Here is a 21,349-nt window from a genome sequence, read left to right on the forward strand (position 1 = left end):
TTTGGAAGAGGGACAAAGGAAAAAACAATTTAAAAAAATCAAGATTCTAGATTATTTAAAGGGACTAATGATCAAGATCATTAGAACTTAAAGGAAGGGATATAAAGTTTATTTGATCAAGGTTAAAATAGTTATCTATTTTAAGGGTTATCTCTGGTAACTCTTAATGGACCTTTGCTTGTATCAGGCCTGAAATGAGGTTTTAATAATTTGTTTACAGATAAGAGATGGGATATAAATAGAGATAAATATAAATAGAGATCATTTGTTGTATTTTAAGAGAAAGTTACAGGTTGCTTTTATACTTGTGATAGAGTTGCTTCTTTCTTTTTTCTTATTTTCCATTTCTTTCTATTTTTTTGTTTCCTTTCTTTTCTGCACCTTATTCTTTGTATTAGTTTTTATTGTTGTAATCTTTAATAAAATCACTATTCCAAAAGACGAAAATGGAATGAGAAGTATTATCATTGCATTACACTGCAAAATTGTAATGCTAAGTCCTAAATCAATATGCACACAATGGCTAACTTAACACAATTAAGCTAAGATCAAACCACTTTGTAGTTTAGTAGTTTTGTAGTTTAGTGCAATGGGCAACAATGGCAACAAGAATGTTCTACCTCAGTAGAAATTCCATTTCACTCAGCAGAAATTACTTGGATCGAGAATTACATTTTGAATTAAGTGGAATAAAGGTGTAAGGCACCTTTGTGCATAAAATAAATCCACAAAATTGTACATGCTTGGGGTCTCCCTGTGATGCTTTGCACATGTGAGTAAAAATAAAGACATAGTCAATTTGGCCCGGTCGCTGCATTTCACATTTTGTGCTCCATTATGGACACTAAACAGATGTTTGAGAAATCTGCACGTTTTGGAATTTTTCAGAGTTTATTATATATGGTTTGGCATTAGCACCTGGATCCTTAAAGTCATCATCACTAACTATAGCTTGAAGTTGAGGTCTTCTTGTTACATTTCAAGTTGAGCTCGAAGCAAGGTTCCAGGTATACCTGAAGATCACCAGCCTTTCCTTCCACAACTGGCCAAGAATTTACAGTTGCTGAAGTTCAGGCCCCAGGTTGTGGAAGGTTGGCACAAACTTGCCATCTTGGCTTGGACAAACACACAACAGACTCACACATAATATCAACCTCCTGGACACCCCAGCTCAGCAACTGAAACAACAACATGTCATCTTTATTAAGGAGTTCCCATGGTAATGTAACACAGAATTTTTAAGAAAGAAAGAACATACGACTTGTTTTATGCCATTATTTTCCCCAGCCAGAAAATGGTCAAATATTAGGGTTGGGGGTTTGTTTTTTGTTTGTTTGTCTACACACATGATCATCTTAGCACTTACAGCTCCTTCACTCGTGTTCACAAGCACAAAATCCAGGGGTAAAATCCAGCTAGTATTAAATTCTACATAGTTTAATTATCTGTAATTATGATTTTTCTCTTCTTTTAGAGCATCAAGTCACTGCGGTAAATTAACTCCATGTTCAGTGTCATATTTTTTTTTATGCATTTACATAGGACAGTCATTAAAAACAGACACACGGAGCCAGTGAGCTCCCACAGGAAACAACATGCTTACACATAGCCTGCAATTTTTTTAAAAAACTTTTTCTATTCCCCATCTCAAATCACAAAGCAAAACAACTATTATGAACATGGAGGGGAGAGAGAGACAGAGAGAGACAGAGAGAGAAAGAAGGAAGACTCAAGTGAATAGCAGGGAGCTGCATTCATTCTATACAACTGAAACAAACACGGTTGCTTGGAGTTGTTTTTTTTTTTTACAAAAGAATTGTTCTCCCATTTTAAAAAAAAATGCTTAAATGCATTATTAAAGCACAAATGAAAAAAAATAACATTAAAAACAGCTGAACACATATATATATTACACTTACTAAATATTTTCTTAATAAAAGTGCAATCTCGTAAGTAAATTAAAAAAAAAATTAAGAAATCCATTTGAAATGGTCTGGAATTTGTTGTCCGTAACAACATGAACAAAAAGGAGAAAAAAAAGGGCAGGTTAACTTCAAATTTCATACCTATCACACTATACATTTCAGCATCCAAACGGCAGGGGGTTTTTTCCACTCCAGTCTGAGCATTGGTGAATGTAGACCAAAGACAGGAAGTATCCTAGGGATTATCTTCATATGGCTGAATGTATGGAAGGAGGAACACAAACACGTTGGATTATGCACATCACCCACTGCTCCACAGCTACGAGAACATTGGGAATCTACGAATGCATGTACGCTTCACACATGGTCCAGTAAATACGGTGGTACAGAGGTGAGCCCAGTCCATATTATCAAGATGAAAAAATATAGACAGTCAAGGGATCCAGAAGAGACCAGTAAAGTTGACTACATCTGTGGATGTCAACTCAGGAACTGGGAAGAAATGCTCTGCTCTGCTTGGTCTATGCATGGAAGTGGACTGGGCCACTTCTGACCTTAAGTTAGCGGAAAGAGAGGAAGGCGCGTTCATGACTTATTAATGAGGGAGTATCTGGGACTCTTAATATCTCATTGTGTAAAATACGTCTTGGGTAAAGTCGTTAGTACTTTTGGCCTTGAATGCAATCATATCCTTTCAAGGGGCTTCTGGTCTAGCTTAGGGAAAGTAGAAACTTTTAGCACAGTCGACCGGATTTAAGAATGGGACTATAAAACCTTTCCAAGACCTGCATCCAAGATTAAGTAAAGGCACAAATTAATCCCATATGTGTACACCGAGTCTGCTATTTAAAAAAGGAAGAAGTAAACAATAAAGGAAGGATGACACCAAATAATGACTCAACCAGCCCAACAAGAGTGAGAAACAAAAGGGAGATCCTAAAGTCCTTCTAGAACGTTTAATGGAAGCAGTCATATTTCTATATATTCGGATCAGGCAAAAACTGTGCCAGTTCCTGTATAAGCTACATACAGCTGAAACTCACAAGTTATGCAATATGCATATTTGGATTCTATCATGGGATCAGAACAAAGCAAAAGGAACATCCATTTCACTGGACCAATAATAAATATTAAGAGGCCTCTGTGCACCTAGACGAGCACTTCTAATCCACCCACATTCAGACCTTTGCACATATATTTAAAAGAAGGATGATTCAGGAGAAGTTGGCAGTGTTATTAGCTTGTGAGGAATACACTGCCTTCGGTTAGCACAAGGGATTTAAAGAGCCGTGACTGGACCCTGCAGTTTGGAGTCGGTGCCAAGTTCATGCGTGCACAAAGTAGAAGCCTTTTAGTTTCAATCCCAAATAAGGCAGAGTTTTAGAACTTCTGCAGAACCACTCCAGGTCAGGAAAACCCAAGGGCTCCATGCTTTAGTGATTCTGGGTATTGGGCCAAGCAAAAACTGGATGGGCAAGCAGATTGTAGCTGATGAATGGCATCTATTCTCTCCCTTCAGCAGTTCCAAGTAGTATATTCCACTGGTTCAACCGAAAACCTTCCCAGAGACTTCTGTCTCTGACCTCAACTGTCTAGTAAGGAGCATCACATCAGCTTCCTCATGATGTCCACTACATGATGCCATCTTTCCTTTACTACCCTGAGCTGGCAAAGTCCTTGGCTTTTTCTGCAGGCCACCCACACCGCTTGTGTCCTGACCAAAGAAACTACCATTTGTTCTGTACGCAGATCAGAAGGGCCCTATTTCATTCCACATGTGGACCAAAACATTCCAACAGGTGCATGGTTTGATTCAGGCACCAGCTCCCTCAAACCTTCCATTCAAGTACAGAACCCCTGTTCCACACCAACCCTAACTCCGAAGCTAATCCAGATATATCGTGATCAAAGAACGGCAAGGATTTCTAATTGCCATACCAACTTCCATCCATTTTCTTTTTCTTGCACCAAGGCATTCTGGGAATCAGTCCTACATGTCTCTCCCATATCTCAGTTGTCACTCAATCAAGACCCAACTCTCTAAGACAGCGGTTCTCAACCTGTAGGTCGGGACCCCGCTGGGGGTCGAATAACGATTTGCCAGGGGTCGCCTAAGACCATCGGAAATATGGGAAGTATACTTGCGAGTCGAAGAATCGCGCTCCAATGGTTGACTCCACAAGCCAGCTGCAGGCTCTTCAAATCACTAGCCGAATTCGGCTTCAGGCGCGATGAATTAAAAAAGAGAAAAATCTTTGCTCTGATGTCTCCCTCTCAAGCCAGCTGCAATCACTCCCAATCGCTAGCCTAATCTGACTTCAGGCACGATAAACTTAATAGGGGAGGAGTCTCCGCTTTAATGCCTCCGTCCTCAAGGCAATCGCAAGCAGTTCAGATCGCTAGCCAATACGGCTTCAGGCGCGATAAAGTCAAAACGAAAATAATTTTACGGTCGGGGTCGCCACATCTTGGGGAATTGTATTAAAGGGGTCACCACATCGTGGGGAATTGTATTAAAGGGGTCGCAGCACTATAAAGGTTGAGAACCACTGCTCTAAGACTACACGAGCAATAGCATCTAGGCTTATATCCTGCCCCATAAGCACTTTACAGCACTCTGTGGGCGGTTAAGCAATAGTAATATTACTATTAGTAGAAGGATGAAGATTAATCTCAAGAAGGGCAATCCTGTAGTAGACTCCCAGCTATGAAACAACTCGTGTGTTGTTAGAATATAAGAAATAACCCATGCAGACAATTAAGTTCCACTGCTGGCCCTCTTATTTTGGGATAGTGGCAAGAACGGGTTGATGCCTTATTTTTTTCAATACTATACACTTTTTTAAGTGCAGGAAGTAATTTAGAAGACGCTCCCTGGCCAGTTCCCTTCTCTTGAGCTCTCAATCCCTCAAAGAGTCTATGGCTTGGATTTTCTAAGAACCTATTTCCAATAGAGATGGAAGAGTTTAAACAAGGGAGGGTCCACTCCATAGATAATCAGGTAACTTTAGGGAAAGTACAGTAGAAGATGTCTTTAGTTCTCAGGTATACATTAGATTCCAAAATTCAAAAGAACCCCTTTGGAGAACCCCTGAAAAACTATCCTTTGGATGGGCAAAAATCAAAGTTGGGTTGATGCAAGAAATGACCAGAATAAGGTGGAGCTATGGGGGACCCTAAAACTCAAAGAATATAGGAAAATGGAAAGATTCTCTCCATCCTAAAATAAGGCATCTCAAACAATGCAACAGGCAGGAACAAGTCCATAATCATATGCGTATACATACACACACACACACACATACATAGAACAAAACAAAGAATCCTTCAATTGCTTCAAGAGTGGGATAAAGATATTAAATATCAAAATAAGATGGGATACACTTCACAATTACACCTTGACTTAGCAGCACAGAATCTTCCTCCCTCTGTAAATGAAAAAAAAAAAAAAAGGCCATTCATGGGTTTGGATTTCGGATGGTTAACCCCCATGTTCTGAGTCAGGGGTCTCCAACCTTGGTCCCTTTAAGACTTGTGGACTTCAACTCCCAGAGTTGGGAGTTGGTCCACAAGTCTTAAAGGGACCAAGGTTGGAGACCCCTGTTCTAAGTCACATGATTGGCAAGTCCAGTTTTGGAAATGTCCAGTTTAAACCCTTTATTTCTCTTTCGCAGAAGTGAAAACCCAACCTTAATGGATGGGGTGGGGGGGAAGAGGCAGCTCACGGGAAATTCACTTTATCCTTCCTTTAAAAGAAAATTTAAAAAAAAAATAAAAGAGGCAAAGCAAAGAAAGGATGTTCATGGTCACGTCAACTACAAGTTCTACACATCAATGTTTTTATCTCTTTTAATAGCAGAAAAGGAGGTGGTGGGAGAGGAGAGTGTCTGTTCCCAAATGTGGAGGAAGGGAGAAGTGAGCAGGTTTTGTGAAGAGACGAGGGTGGGAAATGGTTAACAATAAAAGGAAAAGGAGGGAGGAGAGAGAGAGAGAGAGAGAGAGAGAGAGACTATGGCCTCATCCACTGCTATCCGCAGTAACCATCACAGGCTCTAAAAGAATTTTTAAAAAGGATCTTTCCAAGTGCCCCCACCCTCTCCCACCATCTCTAAGTGGACATTTTGCTTCCCCTGCGGTGTCATTTTTAACCCAAGCTGGTGATGTTGGCGCGGCCACCAGGGGGTGCAACTATGCGCTGCGTAGTACGCCGTGGGATATTATCGTCGATTTGCGCACCTACGAGTTGGAAAGAGGGAGAGAGAGGGAGAGAGAGAGAGAGAAGCAGTGAGAAACTGAAGATGTATATGAGCAATTATATTGTGATTTCAAAGTAAGTCTACTTACCTTATGATTTATATTGATATATTGACCATCATTTGTGTTGTAAAACTTTTATGAATGTATCTTTTCTTTTATGTACACTGAGAGCATATGCACCAAGACAAATTCCTTGTGTGTCCAATCACACTTGGCCAATATAAAATTCTATTCTATTCTATTCTATTCTATTCTATTCTATTCTGTGACTATCATTAAGTGTTGTACCTCATGATTCTTGACGAATGTATCTTTTCTTTTATGTACAGTGAGAGCATACACACCAAGACAAATTCCTTGTGTGTCCAATCACACTTGGCCAATAAAAAATTCTATTCTATTCTAAGCAAGGGTGTCAAACTCAAGGCCCGGGGGCCAGATCTGGCCCGCTGGGTGTTTGGATCTGGCCCGCAGGGCAACCCTGGAAACAGCAAAGGACTATCCTGTAATGTCTCAGCCAGTGAAAACAGATCTTGGGAGGTTGCAGGAGGCCACCCCAGCCGAAAACAGAGCTCGGGAGCCCGTTTTCACTGGCAAAGCACTTGGGCCACCACAGGCGCTCCCGACACGAGTGACGTCGAGCTGGCCATGCCCGCCCCGGCCCCACATTAATAGTTTTAAGTTTCCAAGGCATTTAGATTTACACTGTCTTCGATCTTAGACAAGGATGATATAACGTCATTAAAAATCTTCAAAGATTATTCCACCAGCCATAGAATCTGGACTGCAATGGCTGCTCAGTTATTTTCTTTTTCATGGTAGCTCCTCACCATCATCTTCTCTGCCTTTGTGAACCTAAACCAAACAGGTAGTCCTCGACAGGGTGGATAAAAATGGATGGTTTTTTAATTTTTTTTTTAAAAAAACAGATTTTTTTTAATTTAAATGAAATTCATTTTAATAAAATGCTTTTGGAGTAAAAAAATCTCTCTCAAGATAGTTTTCTATTTAAGATACATTCATAATTTAGTTTATTTAGCATGAAATGGAACTTAATTATGTAGTTATGAGCCTATGAATTCTGCAATATTGGGACTGTCGGTGAGTCAACAGCAGGTCAGAGGAGCTGCTGTGGGACAGAGATGACAACTGCTCTTTAAAAATTATGATTTAAATATATTTAAATCAAGCCCTTTTTACTAGTGATTTAAATCAAATCCACCCTGGTCCTCGATTTACAACCATTCCCTGGAAAAGTGACTGCTGGAGCAATCCTCAGGGTCACATGATCAAAATTCAGGTGATTGGCAACTGGCTATTTATGAGAGTTGCAGAGTCCCGAGATCAAGGGACAAACCGTTTTGAGGACCTTCTGGCAAGCAAAGTCCATGGGGGTAGCCAGATTCAGTTAACAAACATTTTACTAACCTAACAACTGCAGTGATTCACTTAACAACAGTGGCAAGAAAGGTTGTAAAATGGAGCCAAGCTCACTTAAATGTCTGACAGCAACAGAAATTCTGGGCTCCATTCTGGTCATAAAGTCCATAAGGCTGTAAAACGGGGCAAAGCTCACTTAACAAATGTCTTGTTTAGCAATGGAACATTTGGGCTCAATTGTAAGTCGTTGTAAGTCGAGGACTACCTGTATAGCTTAACGTTGTTCCATTATTCTGAACTACGATCATTTCGGTCAATAATTCTGGAAACTGCGGTTTGGAGATGCTGAAGTATCTCACTGAGATCTCTATTCCAGCAACCCAAAACATGTCCCACGGGATGATAAACTGGCTATATTTAGCCCTACTATCTGTATTTACTCCTACAACACTGAACCAGAGATAGTAAGCAGAAGCCTCTAAGCTAGTAAGCAGTTCCCTTACATCTTCAGGCTTTGGCTTTGGTCTTATGTTGTTCTCACGTAAGAACAAAGCCAAAGCCTGAAGATGATGAGTTAGATCTCATTGAAACATTGCCTAAATACTTCCAATCTTACACGGGAAAAGACCTGAACATACCAAAACCTGCATATATATATATATGTGTGTGTGTGTTTTCTGAGATTTTCGTGGGTGTTTGTATGTAGATCTTTGGTTATTCGGATTTTCTCCTCATCCAATCAATTCCCTCAATCAATTCCCTCATCCAATCAATCAATCCAATTCCCTCATCAATCCAATCCAATCAATCCAATTCCCTCATCCAATCAGAGCACAGCCAAGCTCCCACCCAATCAGTTCAAACCCCCTCTAGCAGTTAAAAGGAAGAAACAGCTGCAATCACATTGCTCCCAGAAGCACGAAGCTGAAGCCTGAAGATGACGAATAAGACTTTGTCGAAACGTCGCCAAGACAGTTCCAATTTTACGTGGGAGAAAACCCGAATAACCAAAGACCGACCTACATACATACATATATATATATAGTGATACAAAATCCAGCATAATTATCTCATTTGCTGTGTATACTGTCATATTATTATTATTATTATTATTATTATTATTATTATTATTATTATTATTATTATTATTATTATTACTACTACTACTACAACAACAACAACAACAACAACAACAACAACAACAACAACAGTATGTACCCGACAAGCTAAATCCAGACTGGTGCAAATTCCTCACGGGTGGAGCCTGCTGTTTCGCTGGGGAAGTCTTGGCCGAGGAAGCTGGCGTAACCGTTTTCGGTGTCACCGATACTTCGCAAACAGGGCCGTCGTACAAACCGCGTGGGACACCCCTCAATTCAGCCAGCTTGGGAGAAAAGTGATGTCAAGGCGGAGAGGAAGAAAAGAAAGAAAAGAATGAGAAATATCTGGCAACATAGGAATAAATGATCCAGTTGCTTTTGCTTGGATCCTTTACATCTTCCTACCTTCTCAAGTTGAAGTCCACAGGTCTTAAAGGTGCCAAGTTGAGACAGTGGCTGGGAAATTCTGGGGGCTGAAATCCACAAGTCTTAAATGTTGCCAAGGTTGGAACTCCACCCACCCCGGTTTTTAAGTATTTTTGCTTATGATCTCCTTAATATAGTTAACACCCTCAGCAGATGATGGTAGGCTACCTCAAAGTTTCTGCTCTCCTAAACCCATGTGCTTGCCAGACAACCAACAGCTGGCGGAAAAACATCAAAAGCTTACCAGACCTCATGCAAAATGTTGGCCTGTGGGGACATTTGCCCCAAGGAGACAGACTTGCACTATCCAATGAAATGTAAGGAAACTTCAAGTATTCTGACAGGGTGTGAACCAGGGCCATTGTGGGATTTTGTACGAAGCACATTTGCTAACAGATTCCAAATCAGAAGCATCGAAAGAATACATGGATGACCAAGTGCAGACCTGAATTGCAAGACAGAAAAACCTTTTTTTTTTCCTGTCAAGAACTTCTATCAAAAAATGCATCACTCTAATCCAGGGGTCTCCAACCTTGGCAACTTTAAGCCTGGCGGATTTCAACTCCTAGAATTCTCCAGCCAGTTTTGCTGGCTGGGGAATTCTGGGAGTTGAAGTCCGCCTGGTTTAAAGTTGCCAAGGTTGGAGAGCCCTGCTCTAGTCTACCTCATTAAATATGACTACAGTGGTTCGGAGAAGTAGGCTGCATATTTTGAGATATTAACCAATATTTTCTCAAGAAACTCAACTAGCCTGACGATTGGAAGTTTGAAATCAGTCCAAACTCATAATTCTTGGCTATATTTCCATACTTTTCCAACCACCTGATCAAAGGTAGTTTCCAACAAAGCAATCTGCTAAACTTCAAGATGTGCCCAACTGTCAAGATTCTCCTTTTAATAGACCCATTTATTTTATAATTTGCAAGACCAGATCCTAAAGGCGGTGGTGGCGATTCAAGCTACTTACCCTGCTTCTTGCTTTGATGCGTTTGTAAACGAAGTCAGGGAAAGGTTTCCTAGGAATGTATCGGCCAGACCCTTCGGTTACGTGGAGATTACCATCCTCCAATACAATTTTTCCTTGGCTGATGACCACTAAAGGAGACCCACGACACTCCATGCCTTCAAAGATATTATACTCCACATTCTGGAAGACAAATGAGGACAGGTTCACAGTGGATGAGGAGCTGGCCTCAAGGAACATTGAGATGCTACTACCCAAAGTAATCCATCCTTAAAATTTCATCTCTGGAACTATTTTTTATTTATTTATTTTGTCAAATACATATCATAAATTGATAATTTGGAGTCCACCAGAACTTATCGGGAGGACAGAAACAGAACTCAAATGAGACATAAGTAGTCCTCGGTTTATAACCATTCATACAGCGATCATCTGAACTTACAACAGTACTGAAAACGGAGAATTCCACTTGCATTTACAACTGCTGAAGGATCTTCAAGGTCACGTGGACTAAATTCAGGAACTTGGCAACTGGCATATATTTATTTACAATGGTTACAGAATCCCAAAGTCATGTGATCACCATTTGTGATCATTTAGGAGCCGTGGTAGTGCAGTGGTTAGAATGCAGTATTGCAGGCTAACTCTTCCCACAGCCAAGAGTTTGATTCTGAACGGCTCAAGGCTGACTCAGCCTTCCATCCTTCCAAGGTCGGTAAAATGAGGACCTAGATTATTGGGGACAATATGCTGACATCGTAAACGGCTCAGAGAGTGCTATAAAGCACTATGAAGTGGTATATAAGTCTAAATGCTAATGTGACCTTCCAAGCTGGTTTCCAGCAGGCAAAGCCAATGAGGAAAGGCGGATTTGCTTAACAGTTACCCGATTCACATAATGACTACAGTGAGTTGCCTTGTTTAGCCTCAGAAATCCAAGTCCCATATACTTCAGGTAGCACTTGACTTATAACTGTGATCGTAAGTCAAGACCTGTAACATTTTTATTAAACAACCAGATACTGGTTTACAGGGCTTAAAAATTCATTTTGCAAGTGAGACAGCCAAGAGACCATCGTATCTTCCCTCAGATCCTTTCCACGTTGAAGCTTCCCTCCTCCACACTGCAAAAGCAGTCAGAACACATCACACTGAACACTACAAGCTCCTGGTATCGTCCTTTGCAATCTTTTCCAATTTCTCCAGGGTAGGTTACATTTGCCAACCCCCAAGTATCAGGTCAGGTGGCTTAATGGGTAAGAGAAACTGAGCTTGTCGATTGAAAGTTTGGCAGTTCAGCGGTTTGAATCTCTAGTGCCGCATAACAGGGTGAGTTCCCGTTATTTGTCTCAGCTTCTGCCAACCTAGCAGTTCGAAAGCATGTAAAAAATGCAAGTAGAAAAATAGGGACCACCTTTGGTGGGAAGGGAACAGCATTCTGTGCACCTTTGGCGTTGAGTCATGCCGGCCACATGACCACAGAGACGTCTTTGGACAGTGCTGGCTCTTTGGCTTTGAAACGGAGATGAGCACCGCCCCCTAGAGTCGGGAACAACTAGCACATATGTGCAAGAGGAACCTTTACTTTTACCTTTAAGTCTCAGGTCAGCAAGCAGGTTCCAAAAAACTGATTGACCAGGTTTCTTTCTAGGGAAGTTTGGATAAGGCCTATTTTTGTAAAACCTTTTCCCCCAGATTAAGTTTGCTAGTTTATTACTTTGGGTGAATTAAAAAAAGTATCCTTCTAAGCTGGTTAAGGTATTTCTGGAAGCCAGCTTGAAACCCAGCATCTGCTGTTTAGCCTTACCACCGAATACACCTTTTGGTTTCAATATACTTTGCATTCTTAATGCATTCAATATACTTATATTCAAATACATTTCAACTTTGCATTCTTTCAGGTTTTGCAACTAAACATTGATCACCCTAAGACAGGGGCCTGCAAATTTGGCTCTTTTAAGACTTGTGGACTTCAACCCCCAGAGTTCCTCAGCCAGCAAAGCCAGCAAAGCTGGCTGAGGAACTCTGGGAGTTGAAGTCCACAAGTCTTAAAAGAGCCAAGTTTGCAGACCCCTGCCCTAAGATATCCAACTGCATGATGGAATCTCCTTATGAAAGGACAGATTTTTAGAGAGATGGTCAAATTGCCTTCATCCCAAATCCTTGCCTAGCAGAAATAACTGTGTCTTTGTAGGAGGGGGAAAAAAAAGAAGATTCATAAGCAGAAAACACAGGAAACGTGATTTCTAAAAATTCCCTGGGCTTTTCGCCAGTAGCTCGAGGAGATGTAAATAAGACAACAAAACACTTGTTTGTTCATCCTTTTTTTTTTCTCAAGGCCAAACAAGCAGAAAATTCTCCTATCAAATTTTCTTAAAAGGTCAATTACAACACTTCTTTTTGGACTGTCTCCCCGCTTCTCTTGCAGATCTTCAGAGAACGTCCTGCTCCATTTCTACCAGGGGTTGAAATAAGACAGTGGAATTCAATAAACTGAATCTCAAAAATTATTTTCAATCAGATTAGTATTCTGCTGAATCGATAAACACAATGCAAGTATGTTTACAAAGACCCCTTTGGGTTTATTAAAGATGAATGCACAAAGGGATTCAAATGGGCTGATACAGTTCTTAGCCTATTGAATTTCACTAGTAGAATCTTCCAGATGTTCAAGAATTCTTTCTGTGTTCACATATTAGGGATTGCCAAATGTAGGGAGATAAAAAAAAATAATCCACATTTTCAATCCTCCACAAATTGACGAGTCTTCTTCTTCTTTTTAATACTCCGAAACAACTTCAGATAATCTGTCAATGTTTCTTTTTTTCCTTTAACCTTTCCCCCACATCGCTTAACAGATGTTACAAAAGATGTTTGCCAAGCTTAGGCTGGCAAGGTTTTCATTATTTGTCAAGGTAAGGCAAAGTTTGAGTTGTGACCTTGATTGGATCAGCAGGGTAGGAGGAGATAGTGTGCATTTCAAAGCACTTTCCCCACAATCAGGGGTCTGCAAACTTGGCTCCTTTAAGACTCGTGGACTTCAACTCCCAGAGTTCCTCAGGCAGCAAAGCTAAGCCAGCAAAGCAAAGCTGGCTGAGGAATTCTGGGAGTTGAAGTCCACAAGTCTTAAAGGAGCCACGTTTGCAGACCCCTGCCCAAAACCATCATCAAGAGAAGTTGGGCTTTACTTCATTACAAGAAGTAAAGCTTGATTTAGACTTGTCTGCAACTGGGCATAGATGTCAATGCATACCTATGCTGCAAAGGCGTTGATGGGTAAAAACAGGTTACAAATGGTTGCAGACAAGCCGATCGACACCACTACCAAATCTCAACCACATGTTATGCGGAGATATGCATCCTGCATGCCGATTGGTTGGTTTCACTTCCCGTTGGTGCTTTGTTGTTCGAGTGCTCCTACTCAGAATGTTAACATTTGCAGAAATCCAACGATTATGCAACCATCTCCAGACGACAGTCGCATATGTTCCATGACATGCAGTGATGCAGAAGTCTACTCCAAGTTGCACTTCCATGTCCTACAGCAATGATGGCTAACCTTTTGGCCGCTGTGTGCCAAAAGCAGGGGGAGCGAGGGGCACATCACGTGTGTGCGTGCCCACACCCAAAATGCAATACTCCCCTGCACGCCCTGGCCCCCCCCAAATATTTGTGCGTGACCCTTCCACTCTCCCCCGCCACCCACGCATTTGCACGTGACTCCACCACTCCCCCCTGCATGCACATGCAACCCGAGCTCCCCCATCCCCCGCGCATGCGCACATGAACCTCCCACTCCCACATGCGCCCGGCCACATGCCAGAGACCCAAAAATCAGCTGGCCGGCAGGAGGCGCGCGTGCATGCGCGGTGGAGCTGAGCGGGAGGCTCGCGTGTCTGCAGAGATGGTTCCGCGTGCCACCTGTGGCATCCGTGCCATAGGTTCGCCATCACAGTCCTATAGCATCAAAGCTGTTCTGTGATTAATGGCGTGCCAGCCCCTAGGTTTTCCCAATGCATTTTCACCAGTATACTGTCCTAATTTTTAACCTGCAAACTTACAATGTTATGCGTCTTGGCTGAGATCGTCTTGACGCTGTCAGGATCCCAGATCACCAGGTCAGCATCAGATCCCACTGCAATGCGCCCCTTCCGTGGATACAGGTTGAAGATCTTGGCTGCTGTGGTGCTAGTGACAGCAACAAACTGGTTCTCGTCCATTTTGCCAGTAACCTAAATCAAAGAAAAAAACCGTCACAGTGGAAAAAGGAATTATTTTGTTGAGCTACGCCTGATTCTTTGGCTCTTTGCATTTGAACTCTATTGCCCAGCTACAAATTTGTTCTAAGCAAACGAAGTCTATTAAGCTGGGAAAGACTGGAATTAATTTTGCTTTCCAGAAAGCTCAGAAGAATCCAGGGGTGAAATGCTGTGAAGTCTGCTACCGGTTTGCTTCGCGCATGCATGTGCGGTGCGTGCCAAAACGTGTGCTTCATGCACAGGCACACCACAGGCGCTACCGTGCAGTGCTGAAAAAGGAGGATTAAGAAGCCTTTTCTGAGTCTTCAAAGATAAGTAGAACAGAGAGGGCGGGGAAACAGCTGTGCTAGATTTGCTAGAAAGCAGGATTTCCTGCTTTCTAGTGAATATAAATTGCGCGGCACAGCTGATCGTTGGGAATACCAATTCAGTAGAACCACTAGCATTTTTTTTTTAACTACCGGTTCAGCTGAACTGGTAGCATTTATTACTACCGGTACGGGGGAACCGGTCTGAACAGTAGCATTTCACCCCTGGGAGAATCCCTTCTGAAAAACCTGTCACGCCTTTTCTTTCCATGGGCCCAGATCCCTTTTGCATGATGACTGTCTAGGCTGCAGTTCTTCCTCCTGTCTCCCATTCCCACGTATCACTACAGCTACAGAGTGTAGATGAATCCTAATCCCAATGTGATCTCAAATGACAGGGTCCTATCAAAGCAAGGGAGAATCCCTAAAAGTTTGGATCCGGATCCGGATCTGAATGTCCACGTTTATTCCCTAGATGCCAATGGATTCATGTCATCTGTATTGATGTTCATCAACTAAGTTAGCATTGGAAACTTCTGCCAATCTGTGACTGCAGGGAATTTGGTTACAGATGCTTGACTGTTTAGCACTGGTAGACTTAATCCCAACCCAAACCAAAACAACCCACCACGGCTTTATCCCAGATGATGGACATCCGTTCCTCCGTTCCATTGGTTCCTTGCGGGATCAAAGTGAAATTGTCCTTCCCAACAGCTTTCTGGGCAGTATTGAAAGTACAATGGCCACTGCCAGTAACCTGGAGATCTCCACTGGAAGCAGAAGACAAGAGTAGCTCTATTCATCAACGACAGAATGACAGAATGACAGCAAAAGCAAACAAACTGCACTTAATCAACGTTCACTGCATGAAACAAACTTTGCAGCAGGACTACAAATTATTCATCTCTATAAATCACGGTCTATAGATCATGGTGGGGTGGTGGCTCAGTGGCTAAGATGCTGAGCTTCTCGAACAAAAGGTCAGTGGTTCGAATCCCTAGTGCTGCTGTGTAATAGGGTGAGCTCCATTACTTGTCCCAGCTTCTGCCAACCTAGCAGTTTGAAAGCATGTAAAAAAATGCAAGTAGAAAAATAGGGACCACCTTTGGTGGGAAGGTAACAGCGTTCTGTGCGCCTTTGGCATTGAGTCATGCCGGCCACATGACCACGGAGACGTCTTCGGACAGCGCTGGCTCTTCGGCTTTGAAACAGAGATGAGCACCGCCCCCTAGAGTCAGGGATGACTAGCATATATGTGCAAGGGAAACCTTTACCTTTACCTTGTAAATCATCTACTACCAGCTGTGGTTTTAAATCTTAGCTTGGGAGGAAGGACTGGAATTCTGAGCCATACATTCTGAAAAGCTTCCCAGGTTTAATAATCAGTGCTGCCAAGTGGATATATTTTCATAATAAGACTTCCCTTGATAGAAAGTGGGGCGCATTCTCGGCCTACGTCTCAAATATCCCAAACGAATGCAGGGGAGATAAATAACTCAAAGAGGAAGAGAAGGCGTGAAGACAACCTTTTAACACAACAGCCAGAGTCAACTTGGTGCAAATCCAAGCCGTCTGCACGGAACACAGAATTTCTTTCTCCTGCTGTGTGGCGCGCATTTTCCGTGTTTTGAGATCAGAGTCAACTCATATAAGGATCGTCACCACCTCCAACTCAACTCACCAGGACAGCAGAGAATTTGGTTACAGATGCTTGACTGTTTAGCACTGGTAGACTTAATTCCAACCCAAACCAAAACAACCCACCACGGCTTTATCCCAGATGATGGACATCCGTTCCTCCGTTCCATTGGTTCCTTGCGGGATCAAAGTGAAATTGTCCTTCCCAACAGCTTTCTGGGCAGTATTGAAAGTACAATGGCCACTGCCAGTAACCTGGAGATCTCCACTGGAAGCAGAAGACAAGAGTAGCTCTATTCATCAACGACAGAATGACAGAATGACAGCAAAAGCAAACAAACTGCACTTAATCAACGTTCACTGCATGAAACAAACTTTGCAGCAGGACTACAAATTATTCATCTCTATAAATCACGGTCTATAGATCATGGTGGGGTGGTGGCTCAGTGGCTAAGATGCTGAGCTTCTCGAACAAAAGGTCAGTGGTTCGAATCCCTAGTGCTGCTGTGTAATAGGGTGAGCTCCATTACTTGTCCCAGCTTCTGCCAACCTAGCAGTTGGCAGCTTCTGCCAACCTAGCAGCACAGAAAAAAGGCAAGTAGAAAAATAGGGATCGCCTTTGGTGGGAAGTAACAACGTTCTGTGCGCCTTTGGCATTTAGTCATGCTGGCCACATGACCATGGAGACGTCTTCGGACAGTGCTGGCTCTTCGGCTTTGAAACAGAGATGAGCACCGCCCCCTAGAGTCAGGAATGACTAGCATATATGTGCGAGGGGAACCTTTACCTTTACCTTATAAATCATCTATTACCAGCTGTGGTTTTAAATCTTAGCTTGGGAGGAAGGACTGGAATTCTGAGCCATACATTTTGAAAAGCTTCCCAGGTTTAATAATCAGTGCTGCCAAGTGGATATATTTTCATAATAAGACTTCCCTTGATAGAAAGTGGGGCGCATTCTCGGCCTACGTCTCAAATATCCCAAACGAATGCAGGGGAGATAAATAAATCAAAGAGGAAGAGAAGGCGTGAAGACAACCTTTTAACACAACAGCCAGAGTCAACTTGGTGCAAATCCAAGCCGTCTGCACGGAACACAGAATTTCTTTCTCCTGCTGTGCGGCGCGCATTTTCCGTGTTTTGAGATCAGAGTCAACTCATATAAGGATCGTCACCACCTCCAACTCAACTCACCAGGACAGCAGAGAATTGAGGAAGTCCGGAGTAGTCGGGTCAGGACTCAGTGGTGGAGCAGTGACAAAAGCAGCTGCTTTGGCCCAGTTTTTACTCCAGTAATGAGATCCGTCGGTACCCAAGCTTGCTGCAATGGGCTCACCGTACACCACAGTGCCTGTTAATCAAGACAGAATGAACAGGGAAATTATGGCCAGGTTCGTAAGCAACCCACCTTCACTCTTGGCTTACTATGAAAGAAGAACTGGAGAGCAAAGCCAAGTTATAGGGTGGGACCATTATTTAAATGGACGTGAGATTTGCCATCCACCAGGAATCAATACGATGGCAGTGATGCATAAATAATATTTGGTTAATCAACACGCAGGCAAACAAATAAGTGTTGGAAGGTGCCTTATTCAACGCAGATATAGATTCAAGAACGGTATTGTCTCTGAAGCCCTTGGCGGGACTCTGGCCAAGGCACTGCTAGTTAAGAACACTGGGGGGCGGGGGGAATGGGAACTTTTGGGCATTGTTCTAGTGTCAATGAAGACACGAACAAAAGATCCGTGGGAAAATGCGTAATTCATTTTCAGTAGAAAGGTGCCGGACTGCTATTGAAAAAAGGAGGCAGTGAAGCCACTATGTCAGGGATGTCAAACTCAAGGCCCAGGGGCTGGATCTGGCCCAAGGGGTACTTAGATCTGGCCCACGGGGCCACCCAGGAAGCAGCGAAAGACCGGCCCGCAGTGCTTCTGCCAACGAAAACGGAGCTCGGGAGCCTGTTTTCGCTGGCAGAGTGCTCAAGCCACCACAAGTGCCCCTGACAGGAGTGACGGGGAGATGGCCACGCCCCAGCCCCACCCCCACCCCCCTGAGGTCAAACACAACCCTGATGCGGTCCTCAATGAAATCGAATTTGACACCCTTGCACTACGTGTTCTGCAATGGTATAGAAACTGGAAATAAATGATTGGCTGGTTAGGAAAATTGGATGGCTGAACCTCATGAGATGTTGGTGATCTAAACCTGGTTGTTGTTTTTAAAGTCCAGCCTATTTTTTAAAAAAAGTTCTGTGGGTGGCACTGAGGAGTGATACAGATTGATCCTCTAATACATCTGAACATCTGTTGCACTTTATGAAAAATAAGAGAGACAGGTTTTGAACAGTTCACCATTCTCGATTTTCTCTTCCATTTTCTTTGAAAGAGATTTAAGCCTAGGAAACAAAATCTGAAGGCTCAAGCAAACATTCCCTAACAGGAATCATAGTAAGCAATTTCCATCAGAGTTTCAAAAAGATTGCAGCTCAAATGACCATGTAGCCAAAAAGCCAACTGAACAGTCCTGGAAAAGTTATCATTTCCAGCCCAATCCACTTCACAGTTTGTGAGAATGCAACATACCCTGGGACCTCCCTAAACTGTGCTGTCCCGGTGTCTGGAAGCCGTACGGGTCTGGATGGGGAGAAACAGGCTCAGGCTCAATCCCTCCAAGACAGAGTGGCTGTGGATGCGGCATCCCGGTACAGTCAGCTGCAGCGGCTGACTGTTGGGGGCAGTCATTGGCCCCAATGGAAGGTCGCAACAGGCGTCCTCCTGGATGAGCGGCTGTCCTTGGAGGACCATTTGCCGCCCGCCCCCAGGACAGCTTTTTACCAGGTCCGCCTGGTGCGCCAGTTGCGCCCCTTCCTAGACCGGGATGCCCTATGCACAGTCACGCACGCCCTCGTGACGTCTCGCCTAGACTACTGCAATGCTCTCTACATGGGGCTCCCTTGAAGGGCATCCGGAGACTGCAGTTAGTCCAGAATGCGGCTGCGCGGGTGATAGAAGGAGCCCTCGTGGCTCCGGGTGACACCTATCCTGCGCAGACTGCACTGGCTACCTGTGGCCTTCCGGGTGCGCTTCAAGGTGTTGGTGATCACCTTTAAAGCGCTCCATGGCATAGGGCCGGGCTATTTACGGGACCGCCTTCTGCTACCGAATACCTCTCACCGACCCGTGCGCTCTCACAGAGAGGGACTCCTCAGGGTGCCGTCAGCTAGGCAGTGTCGTCTGGCGACACCCAGGGGAAGGGCCTTCTCTGCGGGGGCCCCCGCCCTCTGGAACGAGCTCCCCCCAGGACTTCGCCAACTCTCGGACCTTAGAACCTTCCGTCGTGAACTTAAAACACACTTATTCAGGTGCGCAGGACTGGATTAGATTTTTTAGCTTTTAAATTTTAAATTTTAAATTTTAAATTTTAAATTTTAAATTTTAAATTTTAAATTTTAAATTTTAAATTTTAAATTTTAAATTTTAAATTTTAAATTTTAAATTTTAAATTTTAAATTTTAAATTTTAAATTTTAAATTTTAAATTTTAAATTTTAAATTTTAAATTTTAAATTTTAAATTTTAAATTTTAAATTTTAAATTTTAAATTTTAAATTTTAAATTTTAAATTTTAAATTTTAAATTTTAAATTTTAAATTTTAAATTTTAAATTTTAAATTTTAAATTTTAAATTTTAAATTTTAAATTTTAAATTTTAAATTTTAAATTTTAAATTTTAAATTTTAAATTTTAAATTTTAAATTTTAAATTTTAAATTTTAAATTTTAAATTTTGGACTCTGGCCAAGGCACTGCTAGTTAAGAACACTGGGGGCGGGGAATGGGAACTTTTGGGCATTGTTCTAGTGTCAATGAAGACACGAACAAAAGATCCGTGGGAAAATGCGTAATTCATTTTCAGTAGAAAGGTGCCGGACTGCTATTGAAAAAAGGAGGCAGTGAAGCCACTATGTCAGGGATGTCAAACTCAAGGCCCAGGGGCTGGATCTGGCCCAAGGGATACTTAGATCTGGCCCACGGGGTCACCCAGGAAGCAGCGAAAGACCGGCCCGCAGTGCTTCTGCCAACGAAAACGGAGCTCGGGAGCCTGTTTTCGCTGGCAGAGTGCTCAAGCCACCACAAGTGCCCCTGACAGGAGTGATGGGGAGATGGCCACGCCCCAGCCCCACCCCCACCCCCCTGAGGTCAAACACAACCCTGATGCGGTCCTCAATGAAATCGAGTTTGACACTCTTGCACTACGTGTTCTGCAATGGTATAGAAACTGGAAATAAATGATTGGCTGGTTAGGAAAATTGGATGGCTGAACCTCATGAGATGTTGGTGATCTAAACCTGGTTGTTGTTTTTTTAAAGTCCAGCCTTTTTTTTTTTTAAAGTTCTGTGGGTGGCACTGAGGAGTGATACAGAGTGACCCTCTAATGCACCTGAACGTCTGTTGCACTTTATGAAAAATAAGAGAGACAGGTTTTGAACAGTTCACCATTCTCGATTTTCTCTTCCATTTTCTTTGAAAGAGATTTAAGCCTAGGAAACAAAATCTGAAGGCTCAAGCAAACATTCCCTAACAGGAATCATAGTAAGCAATTTCCATCAGAGTTTCAAAAAGATTGCAGCTCAAATGACCATGTAGCCAAAAAGCCAACTGAACGGTCCTGGAAAAGTTATCATTTCCAGCCCAATCCACTTCACAGTTTGTGAGAATGCAACATACCCTGGGACCTCCCTAAACTGTGCTGTCCCGGTGTCTGGAAGCCGTACGGGTCTGGATGGGGAGAAACAGGCTCAGGCTCAATCCCTCCAAGACAGAGTGGCTGTGGGTGCCGGCATCCCGATACAGTCAGCTGCAGCCGCGGCTGACTGTTGGGGGCGAGTCATTGGCCCCAATGGAGGGGGTGCGAATAAGCCTCCTGGATGAACGGCTGTCCTTTGAAGATCATTTGGCGGCCGTCTCCAGGAGAGCTTTTTACCAGGTTCGCCTGGTGCGCCAGTTGCGCCCCTTTCTAGACCGGGATGCCCTATGCACGGTCACTCACGCCCTCGTGACGTCTCGCCTAGATTACTGCAATGCTCTCTACATG

The 21,349-nt window shown here is 43.0% G+C and overlaps 1 protein-coding gene across 1 annotated transcript in view; it reads right to left on the minus strand.

Annotated features, from left to right (window-relative positions):
- Positions 1-1,170: 1,170 nt before the first annotated feature.
- The window catches only part of DPYSL2 (dihydropyrimidinase like 2), a 61,645-nt gene continuing 41,466 nt past the window's right edge, over positions 1,171-21,349 (minus strand). Inside the window, exons 7-12 of the mRNA XM_058193990.1 lie at positions 17,452-17,608; positions 16,384-16,525; positions 14,114-14,284; positions 10,056-10,235; positions 8,781-8,946; positions 1,171-6,161 (exon numbers count right to left, since the gene is read on the minus strand). Of these exons, the coding sequence (XP_058049973.1) occupies positions 6,070-6,161; positions 8,781-8,946; positions 10,056-10,235; positions 14,114-14,284; positions 16,384-16,525; positions 17,452-17,608 (908 nt within the window). The 3' untranslated portion in view covers positions 1,171-6,069. The remainder of the gene's footprint in view (positions 6,162-8,780; positions 8,947-10,055; positions 10,236-14,113; positions 14,285-16,383; positions 16,526-17,451; positions 17,609-21,349) is intronic.

This window comes from Ahaetulla prasina, chromosome 9, assembly GCF_028640845.1.
Source record: "Ahaetulla prasina isolate Xishuangbanna chromosome 9, ASM2864084v1, whole genome shotgun sequence".
Lineage (NCBI taxonomy): Eukaryota > Metazoa > Chordata > Lepidosauria > Squamata > Colubridae > Ahaetulla > Ahaetulla prasina.